The sequence below is a fragment of the Etheostoma spectabile genome, chromosome 4 (assembly GCF_008692095.1).
Source record: "Etheostoma spectabile isolate EspeVRDwgs_2016 chromosome 4, UIUC_Espe_1.0, whole genome shotgun sequence".
Classification (NCBI taxonomy): Eukaryota; Metazoa; Chordata; class Actinopteri; order Perciformes; family Percidae; genus Etheostoma; species Etheostoma spectabile.
Window position 1 is genome coordinate 17,632,551 of NC_045736.1, and position 17,410 is coordinate 17,649,960.

At 37.3% G+C, this 17,410-nt stretch overlaps 4 protein-coding genes across 12 annotated transcripts in view; 2 read left to right on the forward strand and 2 right to left on the reverse strand.

Moving 5' to 3' along the window:
- cacna2d3 (calcium channel, voltage dependent, alpha2/delta subunit 3) overlaps positions 1–2,669 on the forward strand; it is a 33,074-nt gene extending 30,405 nt beyond the window's left edge. For 5 of the 6 annotated variants that reach the window (XM_032514086.1, XM_032514087.1, XM_032514089.1 and 2 more), the window contains 6 exons: positions 75–115; positions 517–572; positions 715–832; positions 963–1,075; positions 1,237–1,319; positions 1,813–2,669. In XM_032514086.1, coding sequence (XP_032369977.1) covers positions 75–115; positions 517–572; positions 715–832; positions 963–1,075; positions 1,237–1,319; positions 1,813–1,905 — 504 coding nt within the window. In that variant the 3' untranslated portion in view covers positions 1,906–2,669. Of the gene's footprint in view, positions 1–74; positions 116–516; positions 573–714; positions 833–962; positions 1,076–1,236; positions 1,320–1,812 lie in introns of those variants that run through there. The other variant, XR_004331737.1, reaches the window with a different exon arrangement.
- On the reverse strand, positions 2,425–8,707 carry LOC116688230 (uncharacterized). Of its 2 annotated transcripts, XM_032514093.1 has the most exons (11): positions 8,438–8,707; positions 8,214–8,240; positions 7,223–7,249; positions 6,590–6,887; positions 6,110–6,406; positions 5,700–5,759; positions 5,518–5,577; positions 5,351–5,410; positions 4,226–4,324; positions 3,308–3,351; positions 2,425–3,224 (listed from the first exon to the last, which is right to left on the reverse strand). In XM_032514093.1, the coding sequence occupies exons 4-11, from the start codon at positions 6,849–6,851 to the stop codon at positions 3,132–3,134; spliced, it is 975 nt and encodes a 324-aa protein (XP_032369984.1). In that variant the 5' UTR covers positions 6,852–6,887; positions 7,223–7,249; positions 8,214–8,240; positions 8,438–8,707; the 3' UTR covers positions 2,425–3,131. The 2 variants fall into 2 exon arrangements, with proteins under 2 accessions (XP_032369984.1, XP_032369983.1); XM_032514092.1 differs by lacking the exon at positions 7,223–7,249.
- Positions 8,708–11,036: 2,329 nt separating this feature from the next.
- On the forward strand, positions 11,037–13,154 carry h1m (linker histone H1M). The gene is made up of 5 exons (XM_032513672.1): positions 11,037–11,158; positions 11,302–11,561; positions 11,638–11,737; positions 11,821–11,870; positions 12,844–13,154. Exons 1-5 carry the CDS (start codon positions 11,080–11,082, stop codon positions 13,090–13,092), a joined length of 738 nt encoding a protein of 245 aa, XP_032369563.1. The 5' UTR covers positions 11,037–11,079; the 3' UTR covers positions 13,093–13,154.
- A 1,077-nt stretch (positions 13,155–14,231) lies between these two features.
- On the reverse strand, positions 14,232–16,918 carry LOC116687695 (transmembrane and coiled-coil domains protein 1). 3 transcript variants are annotated; one of them, XM_032513266.1, is made up of 5 exons: positions 16,151–16,469; positions 15,305–15,499; positions 15,052–15,238; positions 14,844–14,979; positions 14,232–14,581 (listed from the first exon to the last, which is right to left on the reverse strand). In XM_032513266.1, exons 2-5 carry the CDS (start codon positions 15,402–15,404, stop codon positions 14,255–14,257), a joined length of 750 nt encoding a protein of 249 aa, XP_032369157.1. In that variant the 5' UTR covers positions 15,405–15,499; positions 16,151–16,469; the 3' UTR covers positions 14,232–14,254. The 3 variants fall into 3 exon arrangements, with proteins under 3 accessions (XP_032369157.1, XP_032369156.1, XP_032369155.1); XM_032513265.1 differs by lacking the exon at positions 16,151–16,469 and adding an exon at positions 16,763–16,918 and having other exon boundaries at positions 14,234–14,581; positions 15,052–15,499; XM_032513264.1 differs by having other exon boundaries at positions 14,236–14,581; positions 15,052–15,499; positions 16,151–16,468.
- Between the last annotated feature and the right edge of the window lie 492 nt (positions 16,919–17,410).

Here is a 17,410-nt window from a genome sequence, read left to right on the forward strand (position 1 = left end):
GACATTTAAACAAACTCAAACCTTATTTCATTTCATTTCACTTCTAACATAATATGCTTTTCTCTCTCTTTTAGCCCTTCACTGTTGTTAAGTGGCTCCTGACTGAACTTATCATGTAAGAATTACATAAAAATATGTATGATGTACACAATGTGGTAATAAAGGTATATTGATTAATAATACTTAGTATTTGAAAAGAACAAAATGTTAAAGGATGGAGACTTAAGTTGATAATCAACACCGTTTCATAAGCATTTAAAACTTAATTTCACAGGCATTTACATATTACATCCTATCAACTATGTACTAATATCATTTCATAACCCAGCATGTCAACCAGTAACAATATACAATGGTTAATGGTTACTTAATACTCATATATTGTGCTATGAAAAAAAATGAATGAATTCTCTCATTAACTTTACCCTGATGATATATGATATTAATTAAATTGTTCTCATAAATTTTCACTGGAAACATTTGTTTTAATATGATTTTTGTGTTTTTTCTCTTAAGTTTTCTGCTCGAATTTAACCTGTACAGCTGGTGGAATGTGGATCTTTCAGTTAAAGGTAACTGTAGTTAACCATCATTACGCCACGTACTGTATGTGTTAGAGAGAGAGTATGAGAAGGAAACTGCAAACCATCTCTGTTCATCTGTGGTTTTGTTAACATGCTGCAGTTTAAATTAAATTTGCTTTGTCACACTCAGCTCAAAGATCTCGGGGTAAAACCATGATGGTGCCGTGTGATACAGAATACCCTGCCTTTGTCTCTGAACGCACCATCAAAGAAACAACAGGCAACATTGACTGTGAGGGCTGTATCAGGTACTGCTTCAGGCCAACATAAACACAGTGAATCAGAAAATAATCATCAATATCTATCCATCTTGATCAGTAGATGTTCCGTCTGCTACTATTCATATTATTTCAATTCCTGTCTCTGTTTGGGCTGCAGATCTTTTGTCATACAGCAGATTCCCAGCAGCAACCTCTTCATGGTTGTTGTGGACAATAAGTGTGACTGCAGCAGTTCTCCTCCAGTAACCATGGATCCCATCGAGATCATGTATATCCTTTCGAGATGTAGCACAAATGCAGAAAGTAGATTATAAGCATTTTTGTGAGAATTATGTTATTTTGTCTGTAGGATTCAACACGTTTACGTTGGTGAAGCGCTGAATTTAACAACACGTTCTGTTCATTTATTTACATCCTTGACGCCTTTGAACACAACGAGTCACTTAAATGTGACCGACTGAAGTTTCAGAAGGACAGAAAAAAGCCTGAATCATGCCATCCTTTCCACCCTGAGGTATGTGTTTGTTTGCATACAAGCAGTAGACGAATTGAGGGGAGGTGAGGGGGGATGTCATAAAGAAGTCCAACGGGGCAAGTAGTCAGACAGTCATACTGGTTTTAAATAAACCCTGACATTAGCAAACTTATTTGGATGAAAAAAGAAGGTCAATGGTAAAATGATCACCCAACGTTTACAGACCAACTTACTGCTTCAACTGTAGCAAACATGCACAGTTTACTTTTGCAATGAGGGATTAATAACAAAATGTTTCCTTTGGCTTTTACCTCAAAATAAAGTGGGGTAGATAAATTATTTGAACTGCTTGTTTACAACATCTACGAAACATTACGGAACTCCCGCCATGTTCAGCAACAACGTTTAACATCTATTAGCATCAACTACTGTCTTTGCCAGATAAAATCCTACAGCATATCCACTCTGTTAACATTCAACATCGTACGCTAAACAGCTACATCTGTATCGCCCATGACTGTGTCTTCTGCAGGAAAATGCCATGGAGTGTGGTTCAGCAACACGACTCTCCAGTCGTCTAACAGCAGCTCTGCTCCCTCTGATAGCAGCGACCATCAGCAGGTGACCATCAGCAGCAGAACTGCACATCAGTAAGGACTAAATCAACAAGAAGATGCTTATAAAAACATAGAGAACATGGCCAATCAGAAAGGAATTTGCTCACATCGCTGCAACAGGCAGCACTCTATTAAGAAAAAAGATCTCTATCTGTAGCACAGAGACTCTCATCCATTAATGCAGAAAACATAAGCGATGTGGTGCAGCAAAAGAAAATGAGAATAATGGGAGTGCTCGGTGACTTTGCTCAAAGCACTGCCAATTACGCCACTGACAGTTTTACATAGTGTTCTGAATGAGTGCTGAAATAACAGAAAGAAATACAGTATGCCAACAGTAAAAACAAAGTATTTTGCTGGTATTTTGTGCTAAGGATGAAAGTACTGTAAGAAATAATATGTTGTTGTTTTTGTTGTGAGTGAAAAAAATGAAGGCTAATGTAACAGTCTGCAGAATGTAAAATGCACTTTGTCATATGTGAAAAGAATGCAGAGCGGTCAATATTTTGGCAGTGAATTGCTGAAAAAACTAATTGTTTTTAGTGTCTGTAATAATACGGATAATGTAAAATAATTAAGACAACAATAAAATTAGAACTTGCTTTAATCTGCCAGTTTTTCCTTGTTTTAAAGCAGAAGACATTTTAGACAAGCTAAAGATGCATGAAGATCACAGAATGTTACATTGATATAACCAGCCATAATTTGTCAAGTTGTCCACGTACTCTTGACCCCATGTTTAAGAAAGCTGATAAATAAACAGAGAGAAATATTTTTCCTTTCTTTATTTACCCCTTGTGTTATTTCCGAGCGCGTGTGTGTGTGTGTGTGTGTGTGTGTGTGTGTGTGGGTGTATGTAATATGTAAATGAACAATACAAAGCAATACAAAGTATGGTATTATTGAGACATTGAACAATAAATGCATCAGCAATCAAAACAATTACAAACATAAGTGACCTTTTGTTTCAATTATATATGAGTAAAACTAAATACATGTTTAATCTTTTTCTAAAATAAAGCTAAATTGTAGTGCAGTTTGGAAACTAAGCTGTGCTTTGTACATCATGAATCTCAACTTTAGAAGTGCATCCAACTGGAAAACTTCAGTCTCAAACAGCATTTTGGTTGATCTGATAAAAAGACATCACAATCGTTCAATTAGTCTGATAGCTCAACTCTAACCAAGGTTTATATTTGTACATTTCTCTTTCTCTAGACAGTATAAAGCTGTTTCAGTGTGTCTGCACGGTGCTGTACACCATACCCTTCAGGGCTGATGCAGCTGACTCTTCAGCGATGGTGTAGTACACATGGTATGGGTCAAACTGGGGGAAGAAAGGAACCAACTGTAGCATCTATCAATAAATATGGAACATGCGTTTATAATTGCCTCTCATGTCAGACTTACGTTCTTGTTTTGAGGCTCTTGCCTTTTTACTTCCTCAGAACCCACTAGTGAGAAAGACACACAAAGTAAGACGATTGTTACCTGCAAAGGGTGGCATTTTATTCCAAAGTCTGTATATCAATTAATATGTTTCTAAAAATAATAATAATAATAATAATAATAATAATAATAAACCAGCTAGTAAGAGAACAATTTTGCTCACATGAGAAAAAAAGAGTGTTAGTTTGTTAGTGTTTTTTTTGTCTCAGTGCATTGGTGGTCTCCCACATACATGGTTTACTTTTAGTTGAGTCTCGCATTGCCAGACCTATTTCCACAGCACTACTTTCAGTTTGAGATGCAGGTCTTGTGTGTTTGTTTTGTGCAAGCTGATGAGTTACGCAATAGTTATTTTAGTACCTGAGAGATGTGAAGATGATGTGAAGCTGCGTCAAATATGTCTTGCAAATGGCAAAAGGGTTTTAGATCCAAGCCATACAAGGACAACTTTGTGGCCAATCTTAATCAAAACGTGTTAGTTCAGACAAAGCACTGAGGCTGCTCTTGTATTAGCTGACTGACATCATCTGTTTCACCACCAGAAGCTTCTTCAGCACCTGTGTGGCACAGACATTATAACCTGACACTTCTCACTAATACCCTGCTGATAGACTCACTCTAATAACATTTGCTACTGCTGCTGCTGCTGCTATGAGCTGTACTCTTGGTACTGTACATTTAACTTAAGTTTAATGCTGCTGAATTCTTTGAGAGCTGTCTTTAAAGAGCACAATCTTTGTATAACCCTTTGCAATAAATGGCCAATTCCCAGTGTCTCTAACTAAGGTGGTAGCTTTTATGTATGTATGTGCACCCCTATATAAAAAAACAAATGTTGAATTAATATGTATTAGACAAACAAATCAACCTTGTTCTCACCAGTTTTTGGGTTGTAGAGAGTTGCAGAAACCAGCAAGATGACACCCACAATTACTCCACAACCAGTCACAACTGCTACAAACTTCAGTATCCACGTTTCTGCTTTGCAGCAATAGAAGCCATAAACAAGTCAGTTTTGCTTCTCACAACAGGAAGTAGAAAGACGTGTGCATAACTACAGTGTTTCAACCACCAGTACCAGTGCACACCAAATATATAATATGGAAAGCAAAATGTTACTTTGTTACAGAATGAATTGGGTTGTTAACATTATTTAATCACTAAATTCAAGTTGAGGACATGTCAACAATTTAAATAATTCAAACTGTATTACTTCCTTCTGTGCAATGTGTCTATATATATCAATAAATATAAAATTTGAGCTTTCTCAACATGTTGCGCAAATGACATCACATCTAATACTTGATTTCTAATTTGAATTATGTGTGCAATATGCACAACTCAACAAGTTAACAAGTTAACTTTGAAAGTTGCATACCACTAGATAGTACGTTACTGTAATAGGTTTTATAAGTTAATATCAGAATACAAAGTCCTGTACTCGTATAAAGAGCTATATTTAGTCTGAGGAATACTAATATATTCGAACCAAAGTGCACAGCAATAAACTTCTACAGAAAGCAAAGCAGGCTGCGTTTTGAGGCAATAATAAAAATGTACCTCTTATTTTATCTCCAGATTCTGGGGTCATAGGCAAACTAGTATCTGTTACTTGCCGGCACTAAACATATAACATTTCATATTGACACAACTATTATACTATTTTGCTAAGCAGCACAGCGAATTGTTTTTAAATGTGCTGCGTAATTTTATTTTACTTGAACAATGTTGACTAACATCTGCAAAATAGGAAGGCTAACTTCACATACACATAAGCAACTGCATATCTATCACTGTAACCTAAGTAACCAATCAGCAACCATAACTTTCTTTGTAAAGACAAATTGGTAAGGGAAGTAGAGGTGAAACTGCCAGTGTTGCTTGGCATGTCAACAGTTTGACTTGGTGAATTAACAAAAGTACATTTCAAAGTACTAAATACATTCAAACACGTATAACTTGTATTTAACTAATGTCACACTTATTAAGAGTTATTTTTTTTACCTGACGTTCGTTTTACAGGAGTTACCAGTGTGGAAACACCATGTCTGCCAACAGTCAGACCTCACAAATGAAAGCACAAAGACCTCTTTAAAGGTTCAAACAAATTAATATCAAATTGCTATGTAACAATATTCATGACTACTACCTTAATGTATAATATGTCCTACCTTTGGTCAAACTAAATGTTGGCATTGTCGGGGTCATGCTTGACTCTCTTTCCACAATATCTATGTAAGAGAAAGATGGATTACAGCTGAGAAATTTCCTATGTGTACAAACAAATAAATATGAATGTAGAAATTATGTAAAAATATTCAGGACTGCAACCTTAATGTATAAAAGGTCCTACCTTTGGTCATACTAAATGTTGGCATTGTCGGAATGATGCTTGACTTTCTTTCCACAATATCTACAGCAAGAGAAGATGAATTACAGCTGAGAAATTTCTACAACTAAAATAATAAATGTGTGCCATCTAGTTATGTAATTTAGCTAAAGTGTGATCATCTATCATTGCACAAAATACTGAAGTCTGACATTGAAATACAATTAATAAAATTAACTAAAGCATATCTGTATCACCTGTACAATCGCCCACAGAGTATATATATTGTTAAATCTGTTGCTCTGTGTGTTTTGGTTTGTAACTACTAAAAACAAATCTACACCTAAAATATTCCACCACTCCACTTTTCTTGTGATGATTGTGTATCAAAATATGATAATATCAATCAGTAGATGGGAGAAACAGTCACTAACTGTGTATGGTGATGGCTGATGTGTCACTGTCTGGAGATTGAGATTTTAACTCTCCAACCTTTACAGTATAGTAACATTTCACTTCAACTTCATCAGGTGAATTCTTATACGCCATCTTCAGCAGCTCAATTCCTGTCAGTTTCTGCAGACATGAGAAGACTCGGACTATTCCTCCTCTTAAAGTGTAGAAATAACACTGAGACACAGTAACAGATGGTGGAGTCTGACAGTTCAGTGTGACTGAGTCTGTCTCTGTGATCATGGGTGGATTTACTGTCAGTTTAGGTGGAAGAAGAGCTGAAAATTAAGCACATGTTGGATTAAATAACAGTAAATGAAATGTATTATCAAAAATAAAATTTGATGATGAATGTATGATAGAGGATGCCCATTGAACATTTTCTAAACAAACTAACATCCACGTTAAAGCCACTTGGTTGTTTGTGCTGATACATGTCCATAGCTGCAATGTTCACTCACTGAGTATGGTGATGGACGATGTGTCACTGTCTGGAGATTGAGAATTTAACTCTCCAACCTTTACAGTATAGTAACATTTAACTTCAACCTCAACAGGTGAATTCTTATACGCCATCTTCAGCAGCTCAATTCCTGTCAGTTTCTGCAGACATGGGAAGACTCGGACTATTCCTCCACTTAAAGTGTAGAAATAACACTGAGACACAGTAACAGATGGTGGAGTCTGACAGTTCAGTGTGACTGAGTCTGTCTCTGTGATCATGGGTGGATTTCACTGTCAGTTTAGGTGGAAGAAGAGCTGAAAATTAAGCACATGTTGGATTAAATAACAGTAAATGTAATGTATTATCAAAAATAAAATTTGATGATGAATGTATGATAGAGGATGCCCATTGAACATTTTCTAAACAAACTAACATCCACGTTTAAGCCACTTGGTTGTTTGTTTAGAGGTAAACGTATGTCATGTCAATTAATAAATTATTACTTTATCATTGTAATATATTGTGATTTAATGAATCAGTATATACAAGCATTGAATTACCACCAGACTATAATAAACCCAGACTCTATAATAGACACAGTAATAACAGCACAGCTGGACATGAAAGATAACAGATAACAGAGACTGACCTTGTGCTTGAACCTCGTGAAAGAAGTCTGTTGGAAATATGTGTTGACAATGTAAATAGACTTAATTATGATGTAATAATAATAACTAAATAATGTAATAATAATAACCACTAGCCATTAAAAAAATGTGTGAGTATAATATGCTGATACATGATGGCTGACATTAGATATTGTCTTGTTTGCTAGTGTTAACTTGCATTAGTTTGGATTAGTAAACACATACGACTTTCACTAATTTTTGCGTTTAAAGGCGTTTAAAAAAAGGCTTAAGCGAAATCATAAATGAAACAAATGGATAATGATCCTAAACACACCTCAAAATCCACGGTGAATTACATCAAGAGGCGTAAACTGAAGGTTTTACCATGGCCTTCACAATCTCCTGACCTCAACATGATTGAAAATCTATGGATAGACCTTAAAAGAGCAGTGCGTGACAGACAGCCCAGAAATCTCAAAGAACTAGAAGACTTTTGTAAGGAAGAATGGGCGAAGATACCTCAAACAAGAACTGAAAGACTCTTGGCTAGCTACAAGAAGCGTTTCCAAGCTTCTTGTACTAGCCCTTGCCAAAGGGAGCAGTACAAGGTATTAACTCTGCAAATGCTTTTTTGTTTTGTTATTTTGAAAGTGTAAATGATGGAAATATAATTTAACTTTTTGTGACATATTATACAAATGTCTAATCTGTCATTTGATGCATTTTGGAGATTTTTCCATCTTTTCTTGGCTTCTTTATGCACATTAATACAAAGTTTTACCCGGGGAGTCCAAACTTTCGAGCCCCACTGTATGTGTGTGTGTGTGTACATATATATATATATATATATATATATATATATATATATATATATATTTACATAAAATAACAGCAGTCACTCACTGATGGTGATGGATAATGTAAAAAATATAATGAACAACCCAACCGTGTGGATGAATAGTCAAATTAGCAGCACAGCTAAACATATAAGGTAAAAGATCAGAGACTGACCTTGTGCTTGAATCTCATGAAAGGAATCTGTTGGAAGTAAGTGTAAGTGTAATAAGTGCACAATTTCAAATAGAAAGAAAACTTTTCAATACATTTAACAAAACATTGAAAAATTAAAACTCTTAGGAGTCAAGATAAACTATTTGTCCCACTGGTTTGCAAGTGTGAACCTGCATGTTTGTAACAACACAACAATAATGAATAAATCTATAGGTTTAACTTACACACGAGGATGACAAACAGCAGGCATCCAGCCATGATGAAACCGAATACTAAGACTCTCCAGAGAGAAGATTGTATGTTGTATGTCTTGACTATGTAGACTTTGATGTGCTTGTTACTTTGCTAAACTTGTTCACAGGAAAACCACAGCATCAAATATGAATCCCACAGACAGGCCACAGAAATATTTACACATTACATCTACTTGTTTCACACTAAAAAATTTAAACATGTACTATAGAGCACGTCTATCACAGATGGCTAAATAGTTCAGAAGAATAAAAAGGGTTTAATCATTTGTTCACAAACTGCTCATACCTATACATAGTTGTTTGATTTTTGTTCTGACCATTAAACAGAAATCTGTATTTCCATAATTACTTACAGCCTTTACTAATATTTTATACTGACTAAGCAGGCAGTGACAGTTTTAAATGCAACCGGGCAATAAATTGACCAGAATGTGACTTTTTCAAATAACTGCTGCATTGTGTGTGTTACAGCAGAGCTAGGAAACCTAGGCACTATACACAGGAGGCCAGAGCAGTTTGAAAGAAAATTTATTTTAAACTTGAACACTGCAAGCAGGGAATGAACAAGATCCAAAAGGTCAGGAAATAAAGTCAGGAAGCTAGAAAGGGGGTAGCCAGGAGTGATGTCCAGTAGGGAGCCGAGCAGAAACAAAAAAAAGAAAATCACAGTCTCACCGGAAGCAAAAATAGAACATACAGAACCGCAAGGAACGGAAATATACGCGATAAGCCGAGTTAAAAAATGTACACTCACAACCCACTGACCCTGTGGTCCTCAGTGAGCACCACATTCTGCCAAAGTGAGCGTGGCAGTGCAGTCTTATAGGCAGGCTTGATTGCAGAACAGCAGGCAGCTGGTGAAACTCCCCTCAGGTCAGGCACACCTGACTCTGCTTGTGTAATCAGCCACACCAACATGCTGAGAGAAAGGGAAAGGTTGATCAGAGACCATTAAAGTAAGGTTAAAGGAACATACCTAGGAGAAACGGGCCAACAGTTTCACCAAAATATTGAAGCTAATATGTGAACTGTAAATGATTGTTTTGGAGGTGACTAAAATAGTGTTTCTATACTGTATCATGTTTGTGTAAACTGTTTTTGCCCAAGCCTGAGCATTCTTTAGCCTTCCTTGAATATACAAATTCCACGTTTGTAGGCAGTTGACTCGAGTTTACTCACCAGCTTCAACGGACCCCTTGTTTTAGCTGAAACATATTCCGACCTCATTAAAAAAAAGGAAAAAAGTATTTAACTCCACAAATAAATTGTCTCAAAACACCATTTTATAACTTTAAAATGCTGTTCAATTGCTGCTCACATTATTCCTCTGGTCTGAAACAGCTGGTTCTTCTGAGGTGCTCCGGGTTAGCATTTGTCACTCTAGTGGGAAAAAGTATTAATGGAGTTTTGAAATCTTTTCCTGCATTATGCAATTGTCAAGAGATATACCAGTTGCACATTTCATTTCTGTTCTTCCAAATTGCCAAAATACCATTACATCCATATAGTCACACATACCAAAATGTTAAAATATTAACAATGAAATCTCTTCCCTATCATGGGTATGAAAGTAGAAAACAAGTTGGCAGAGGAAAGCAGCTTTATTTATTATTTTGACGATAATGTAAGTTTCAGCATAACCAAGTGGCAACTTTATCAGAACAATAGAGGGAAGGTAAAGGGAGTGGCCTTGTCCAGAACAGCATGACTGCTGAATGAATGGCTACAAACATGTTTAACTTACCTCTCCACTGAGACTTTGAGACTTTCCATAAAATGCAGATTACACATAATGTACACTTAAATAACAATGTTATTTAGCATTTTTATATATCTGTGTTGATTTACCAGGGACATTGGCTTGGGGATAAAAGGCAAAAAAGAAGAGCATGTCTTCATTGTAAAGGACAACAGAATAGAAAGGCTACATACGGACAAAGAGTGTAACTGTGTGTAATATACAGTATTACTCTCTTCAAACATCTCTATAATGTGAATGACAGGTTTGCTGGGAAAATATGGAGTGTACCATCTGCTTTATTCAGGTGGAGCACTGAAGTTGTGTTTGCATCAGTTGATCTTGATTATTACGAGTATTCATGCTTCAGCATCAATGGTCCATTATAAGATTCTGAGAGGTTTGTGCAATTTATGTCTGATTTCAATGGACCATTAGTGTTTGTTTTTAAGTTGGAAGACATTTTTGACCTTGAAGATTGGAAGTGGGATTTTGCACTTTTGCACAATCCATACATTTTTCATAATGGGAAGCACTTCTCTAAAATAATGCAAAATACTGATATATTGACCTATGGCAAATATGACACATTCAAACAATTAAAAGGGTCTGGCCTAAATGGTGGGTGGATGAATAATTTCACCACGATCCATGCTAGCTTTAATTTACAAACCCTAATGGGTTGCACCCATAGACAGTTGAAGAAAGGTTGCACATGATGCTGATTGTGATCACCTGTTTTCGTTTTACCGGAAGCAGCTGCTTAAAGCCGGACGTGCTGGGCATGTAGGTATAACATTCTTTTAAACTTCGCGCATCACGTTGCTGTTTGTCGACCTATCGTGAGTTTCGCTTTTAATTTAAACTCTCAGTAATGCCTCCTAAAAAGCCAGCAGCAGACTTTGCTGATCCACCTGCGCCGTCCTCCAGTGAAGCCGCGGAGGAAGCGAAAATACCAGGTTTGCTCGTTTTTCATTTAGTTAGGCGAAGTGACCGATGAACCCGTTATTACACTATTTAAATTAAATGTCCAAAACGTCGAAATTTCTTTTCACGAATGTGTAACTATAAATTGAATGTGTGCACATTTGCTTTCCAGATGCCGCGGCGCTGCGTAAACTTACAGCTCATCCTTCCACAGCAATTATGGTGAAAGAAGCACTTAAAGCGTTGGACACGCGCAAAGGGGTTTCATCCCCAGCGATCCAGAATTACATTAAACAGAAATACCCCTCTGTGGATTTGGTAAGGCTGAAGCACTTTGTCCGTAAAGCCCTGAACAAAGGACTGGAGACTGGCACGTTGGTGCGTCCTGCTAACTCCACTGTCACTACAGGCGCTAAGGGAAAATTTAGGGTAAGAAGTCAAGTCTACAGCTTCATCAAAGCAATTCAAATAACGTCATTTATCGAGGTTTTTGTCCTGTCTTAAGCTTGCACCAAAAGTCAAGGAGGCAAAGCCCAAAGCTGAGAACGTGGACCCCAATGAGCAAAACGCAGCCAAGGATGGAGCCAAGAAGCCCAAAAAAACAGGTAGGATGTAAAATGACTACAACCATTAGTAGCCTAAGCTATCTCAAAGGGTGTCTTGTTTAATAGTCTGTAACTACTTACAGGTACCACGAAGAAGAAAGACACTGCCAATGAAGAGGCCAAGTCCCCAGAGGTGAGAGACTGTTTGTGTGATGAGATCATGGGGAAAACTATGAATGGTGTTCCTGTCGTACTTGAATATAGGTTACGGGCATGAAAACTAACATACTCTAGTGGTGGGCGATACTGCAAAATTTGGTATCGATCCGATACCAAATACATATAGGGTCCGTATTGCCGATACCAATACGATACTTTTTACTTAAAAAAATACTTTTGTGTAGGGGAGAGCATTTCATTATTTGAGGTGAATGACTGATCAATTCTTTAGGCAATATTTTTTTTATTAATGTATTGAAGTGCACAAAATTATTATTAGGCACTGTAGAATGAATGCAGCGAGTCGCTGCTCCTCTGCGCGTTGTCAGTGAGTCACGTGACGACACAACGAATCACAGCAGAGGAGCAGGAGGGGGAGGAGGAGGAGCAATGTGGGCCAAGATGTGAAAGCGGCGTTTGCTCAGGAAGGTGGAAGACACAAGCAAAGTATAGTGAACGTAGAAGAGTTATCTAAATTAAAATATCGATTCAATTACAGTTGTATCGATCAAATACCAGCGTTGGCATCGATACTATCGATATTTAGATCGATCCGCCCACCCCTAACATACTCTAGTATCTTACTAAATCATTTTATAGCCAAAAATAAAATTCAATAGAATTTATTAGCAGAGCTTCAAATTTTAAAACCACTTGTGTGCCCAACTGGGACATTAATATATAATTTTTTTTTTTTTCTCTCTGGGGATTCAAGTCAAAGTCAGCTTTGTCATGTTCTTCACATGTCAAAACATACAAAGAAATCGAAATTGCGTTTCCCTCTAGCCAACGGTGACAACAAGACATTTTAACCAATTTGGTCCACAGACAAACATAACATTCAAGTAAACAATATAAAAAGTAAAAATAAGAAGATATGTACAATGAGGAAAAGTGGTGGACCTATTACATTTCTGGCTACAGCCTTGTCTGACTTTCTGTTTTAGGTGCTTCCCAAAAGGTCTAAGAAAGAAAAAGAGGCAATCCCAAAGGCTGCTCCAGCAAAGAAGCCAAAAGCTAAAAAAGCTGCAGAAAAGGTTGACTTGGCAGTCTCTGATTCAGCCAAAACTAAAGTAGCAAAGACCACCAACGAGGCGAAGGCAGGAAATGCGACTCGGAGCAAGGCTGCTAAAGCAGGCAGCGACACTCCTGCTGCTAAAGCAACGGGGAAACGAGGAAAGAAGACTGCAGAGTAAATTGTTTTTTTTTTTATACTTTTTTTTTTTTTGTGTTTGTGTAATAAAATCTTAACTTTTGGTAATCTTGTGTGATCAATTGATGTATGCTTATGTTAGGACATTCAGCGCTGGAGCTGGCCTAGTATATAGAACAGCTATCAGGATTTCATATCAGACTTTATAATTCAAGTGTTAAAAAGCTACTAATGCAGACTTTTTTTTTTTTTTTTCCTTCTAAATACATTTCAGTAGTACAATGCACACTAACATGGGCCTGTTCAGTTTCCCCTAATCAACATGATGTGGAGAGGACAATTTTAAAGTTAATGTTTCCCTTCAAGGATCTTCCAAAAAGAATAAGATATAAAGAATTGTAAAGCTCATAAGAAAATGGCTTGGTAAGGCTCAGTCGACATTTAGGTCTAATGTCTTAGTAATACGCAGTCCCTGATTTGCCAGCTTCGGTGCCAATTTCATTTGTAGTGTTAATATTCAAAGGCAATGACTCTCTTCTAAACGGCTGAAAGTAGCCTAAGGGACAAGTTCAAAGGAAGACTTAATTTCAATGGGTAATGAAAAGAATTAACTAGTGTGAAATATAGAACCAAAATGCTAAGTAGGCCAATGCATGACTAGATTCCTTTAACCCTTGTCCTTGGGTCAAATTGACCCATTTCAAAGTGTTTTATATCAGAAATATTCAACCAAGTTACCCTAAAATAACATGGATGATTCCATACAACATTCCTGTAAAATGATTAGCCTACATTCACTGAATTTTTGGGTGTTTTATTTAATCGCATAGCATTTAAATGGTTTTAAAAGCAGTACCCAGACTAAACTTTGACATCTACCCACCTGTGATCCAGTCAACATCCTCTGATCTTAACTATTCAAAATAATTCATAATTTCTGCCTTTAACTAAACATTTGTACAATTTGATACAAATGAGGTTTGTTGACCATGAATTCCAAGAATAAGTGTAAAACCGGTTATTCAACCAGCTCATGTTTAAAAAAAAAAAAAAAAAAAAAGCACCAAAAGCTGGAAAGTGAGAAATCAGAAAAAAAAACAAAACCATCAGAAAAGCACAAAGTTTATTTTCAATTTTGAACTGGAAGGACGAGTTTATGGTTAACGGGAAGACAAAACAAGGGTTAAAGATGCCAGAGTAAAACTTCAAGAAGATTTATTTCTCCTTTCAAGATGAGTGCAAAAAAAGTAAGGAGGATATTCTGAAATGGCATTCCAGTGCCTCCAGAGGAAGAAGAAAAGGACTACAAAAAGCAATGTAGAAAGCATGCGGTTGTACGTTTTCATTAAAGGCATGACACAGTTAGCCACTGTGGACACAAACACTAAAATGACTGCCATAACAGCCAGCATCACATTGATCAGTTTTCCAAGAAGAGTCCATGTTGTGGCATTCTCCAAACCTTCAAGCTGCACCACCTGCTGCTGATGCTCCATCTTGAACAGACGTGTCTGGCATGTCTTCAGCGCCTCCTACAGGGTAGAGACAAAACTGCCAGTGAAGGTGCTCTAATCTAGTACACTATCAAAAACCAGTTGAGACAGTCAGCCTGGAGCTTTCTCTGAGCTGGGGCAGTTGACTGCTTTGCCTGTTTACTGTGAAAAGCACAGGTGTAGCTAATATTAATAAATGAATGATTCTTCATTCCAATACACCTGAATGTAACACAACCATTGTTATTAGTAACACCTGTGCTTTCTTGCTACGAAAAAGATGTATACTAGTGAAGCTTACATGAATAGCTGTTGCTCCTTTGTAAGAGTGATAAGCAGTCTTCTCCTCCATGCTGGCTAGTTCCTCTTTCAAGTTAAAAATTTCATTCTGGTGCAGTTCTGTCAAGTCATTGAGCTGTTCTTCTAAACGTTCGCTCCTGCAAAATAGCAATAACAGTATATCAAAAACAAGACAGGTTACTTTAAACTAACAGTGAGTAAGCATATACCTGTATCGCTCCTCTTGTAGGGCCTCTACAATCACTGTGTAGTCTCGTTGATGATAGGATTTTAAGTTTTCTAGGCATTCTTCAAGCTGGCCTTTGTTTTCCCTGAGCTCTTGGATTTCATGGAGTATAGTATTATAGCGTGATGTTTGGGCGTGGTCAAGTGTATTGTCCCTGGAGCTAGGGATTCCTGCAGAACCAGACGTAGTATCATCATCATCATCACAGCCATACTTCGGGCTGGACTGCAGCTCCCCTGTCCTCAGGACCCTTGTTTCCCCAGGGCCAACACCCTCATCTACCTGGGTTTCATCAAAGTCTTTCAGGGCTGCAATGTTATCACTGCTGCCAAACATTTGCGGATAATGGAAGGAGATTTTGCTGAGCTTGGGCACCACAGCTCCAGCTGAAGAGTAGTAGCTAGCAGTAGGCTAGATAGATCACCTGTCACCTGTAATAGGCAGGGTTGGGTTAGCAGTAAACTACTCAGGCCACCAACCACTTTGTTTTTACCTTTATTTGAGCATGCCAAAAGCAACATAGTCTTAATTTTTAAATTCCGTTAGCATAGGCAGAACTCATCAAAATCAGATCCTTACCATGAGACCTCTACCCTGATTTGAGTCTGTTTACCCTTTCATCAAAATAAGATTTTTGTTTGATTAAATAAAAGGTAGGCTATTTGCCTTTTGTCCATAAAATGGCCTTTTAGCACAGAAATACTGAAGGTACAAGAAAAGCTAACTTTTTTTTAAACCATTTTCTACCAAAGCAGTCCTTATTCAATTGTTGAGAGAGCACGATTTTATGTCAAATGCGTAACAATACGTTGTAAAAACCAAAAACAAAAAAAACATTGCTTTTAGCATCACCAAAATCCCATCCATCCTCACTGATTAAGCTAGTGTTGGAGGCAGATCATGTTGGGAGACAGCTCAAGACCTAACGTTAGTTAAAGACCATTGGTCACAAACCTCTTACGTTAAAGGTAAATTTAAATTATAGGGTTAAATGAGAGAATGTGATTTTTGTAATAAAGGTAAAGTTTTCCTATATAAAAAAAATCACATTCTCTTTACCATAAACGGCCTTAGATACTAACCTTGCTTCAAATTAAGTTGTCTATTTCGGTGACTTCCAACCCGCCATGCATTCTGACGACGGCTGTAACGTCAGCTTAGCTAGCAACTTCAGGTCGATCAAATGTTTTCACTCGGCTTTGTTAACGTTAATTAAAAACATTTAGCGTGGTGGTTAATTGTTTAATTTTGTAAACAATGTGCAGTGCATGCGTGTTATTCAGTTTGGAAACGTTGCGTGCAAATTAAAATCTCGTAAACAGCAACACTACGGTTTAGCAGTTTGCTAAAGTGTCAATGGTTCTATCGACCGCCGCAACTGCTTTTCATGTTGCTTAGCAACAGTTATTGTGGGTTTAGCGGTCAGACTTTAGCCAGAGACAGCGAGATAACCGTTTTCCTTAAAGGAATTAGGTTTGGGATCCTCTGATATTGATTACTATCACAGTTGCATTTCATGTGCAATTTATTTTTAATTCGAAAGTCAAATTGCTAGTTACAGTCAACGTTGTTAGTCTGTAAATTAGATCTACTTTGGGAAGGCTGAGTGAAGTCAGGCTGAAGCAGGTTTGTTTCATGAATCAAGCTGTGTCAAGTCAATGCAGAGAAAGGGTTTCTGGCACACTGTCAAATACCTCCAAGGTGCATGGAGAGGGGGAGAAAGTCTCTAAGATGCCTTGTGCACGTCTGAACTACCCAGGTGATTTTAATTGTTGGTCTGATTAGACCTTTCCTCTGGACTGTGGGCTGTACAGACTGCACTGGACTGACGTCTCCCAGACTGCTGGTTTACTGCCAGGACACCTGTAGACAATTTAGTGGCTTATGCCCACATCCAGCATATTCATCTATATCTGTTATTATACCCACAACACACACTGGGCCTAATGAAAATGGTTAAATGTGCTAATACACTTTTGTTTGTGGCACACATTTTGCCATGTTATAGAAGGTCAAAAACAGGTGTAATTAAGAACATTGATGGCTCAATTCCTTTGAGTGGCCCAGTAGGCTATTCCAATCCTCTAACAATACCAGGGCCTATAAACACCTGCTTTTCCTACCCTGACAGGGCAAAATATCTATTAAGGTCTCTTTGTAGCCTCCCTCACTAAGCATAATCCCCTTCAAGATGTTGGCAGTACTAAGAGGAATTAGTAAATTAAGTTTGAGTGTTAACACAACACGTTTGCTATTTTCACCTTCCAAAAAGACAGCAAAAATTACATCTGGAGGATAATGTAACTACCAGTCTGAAACATCCACAATTTATTTCTGTTACT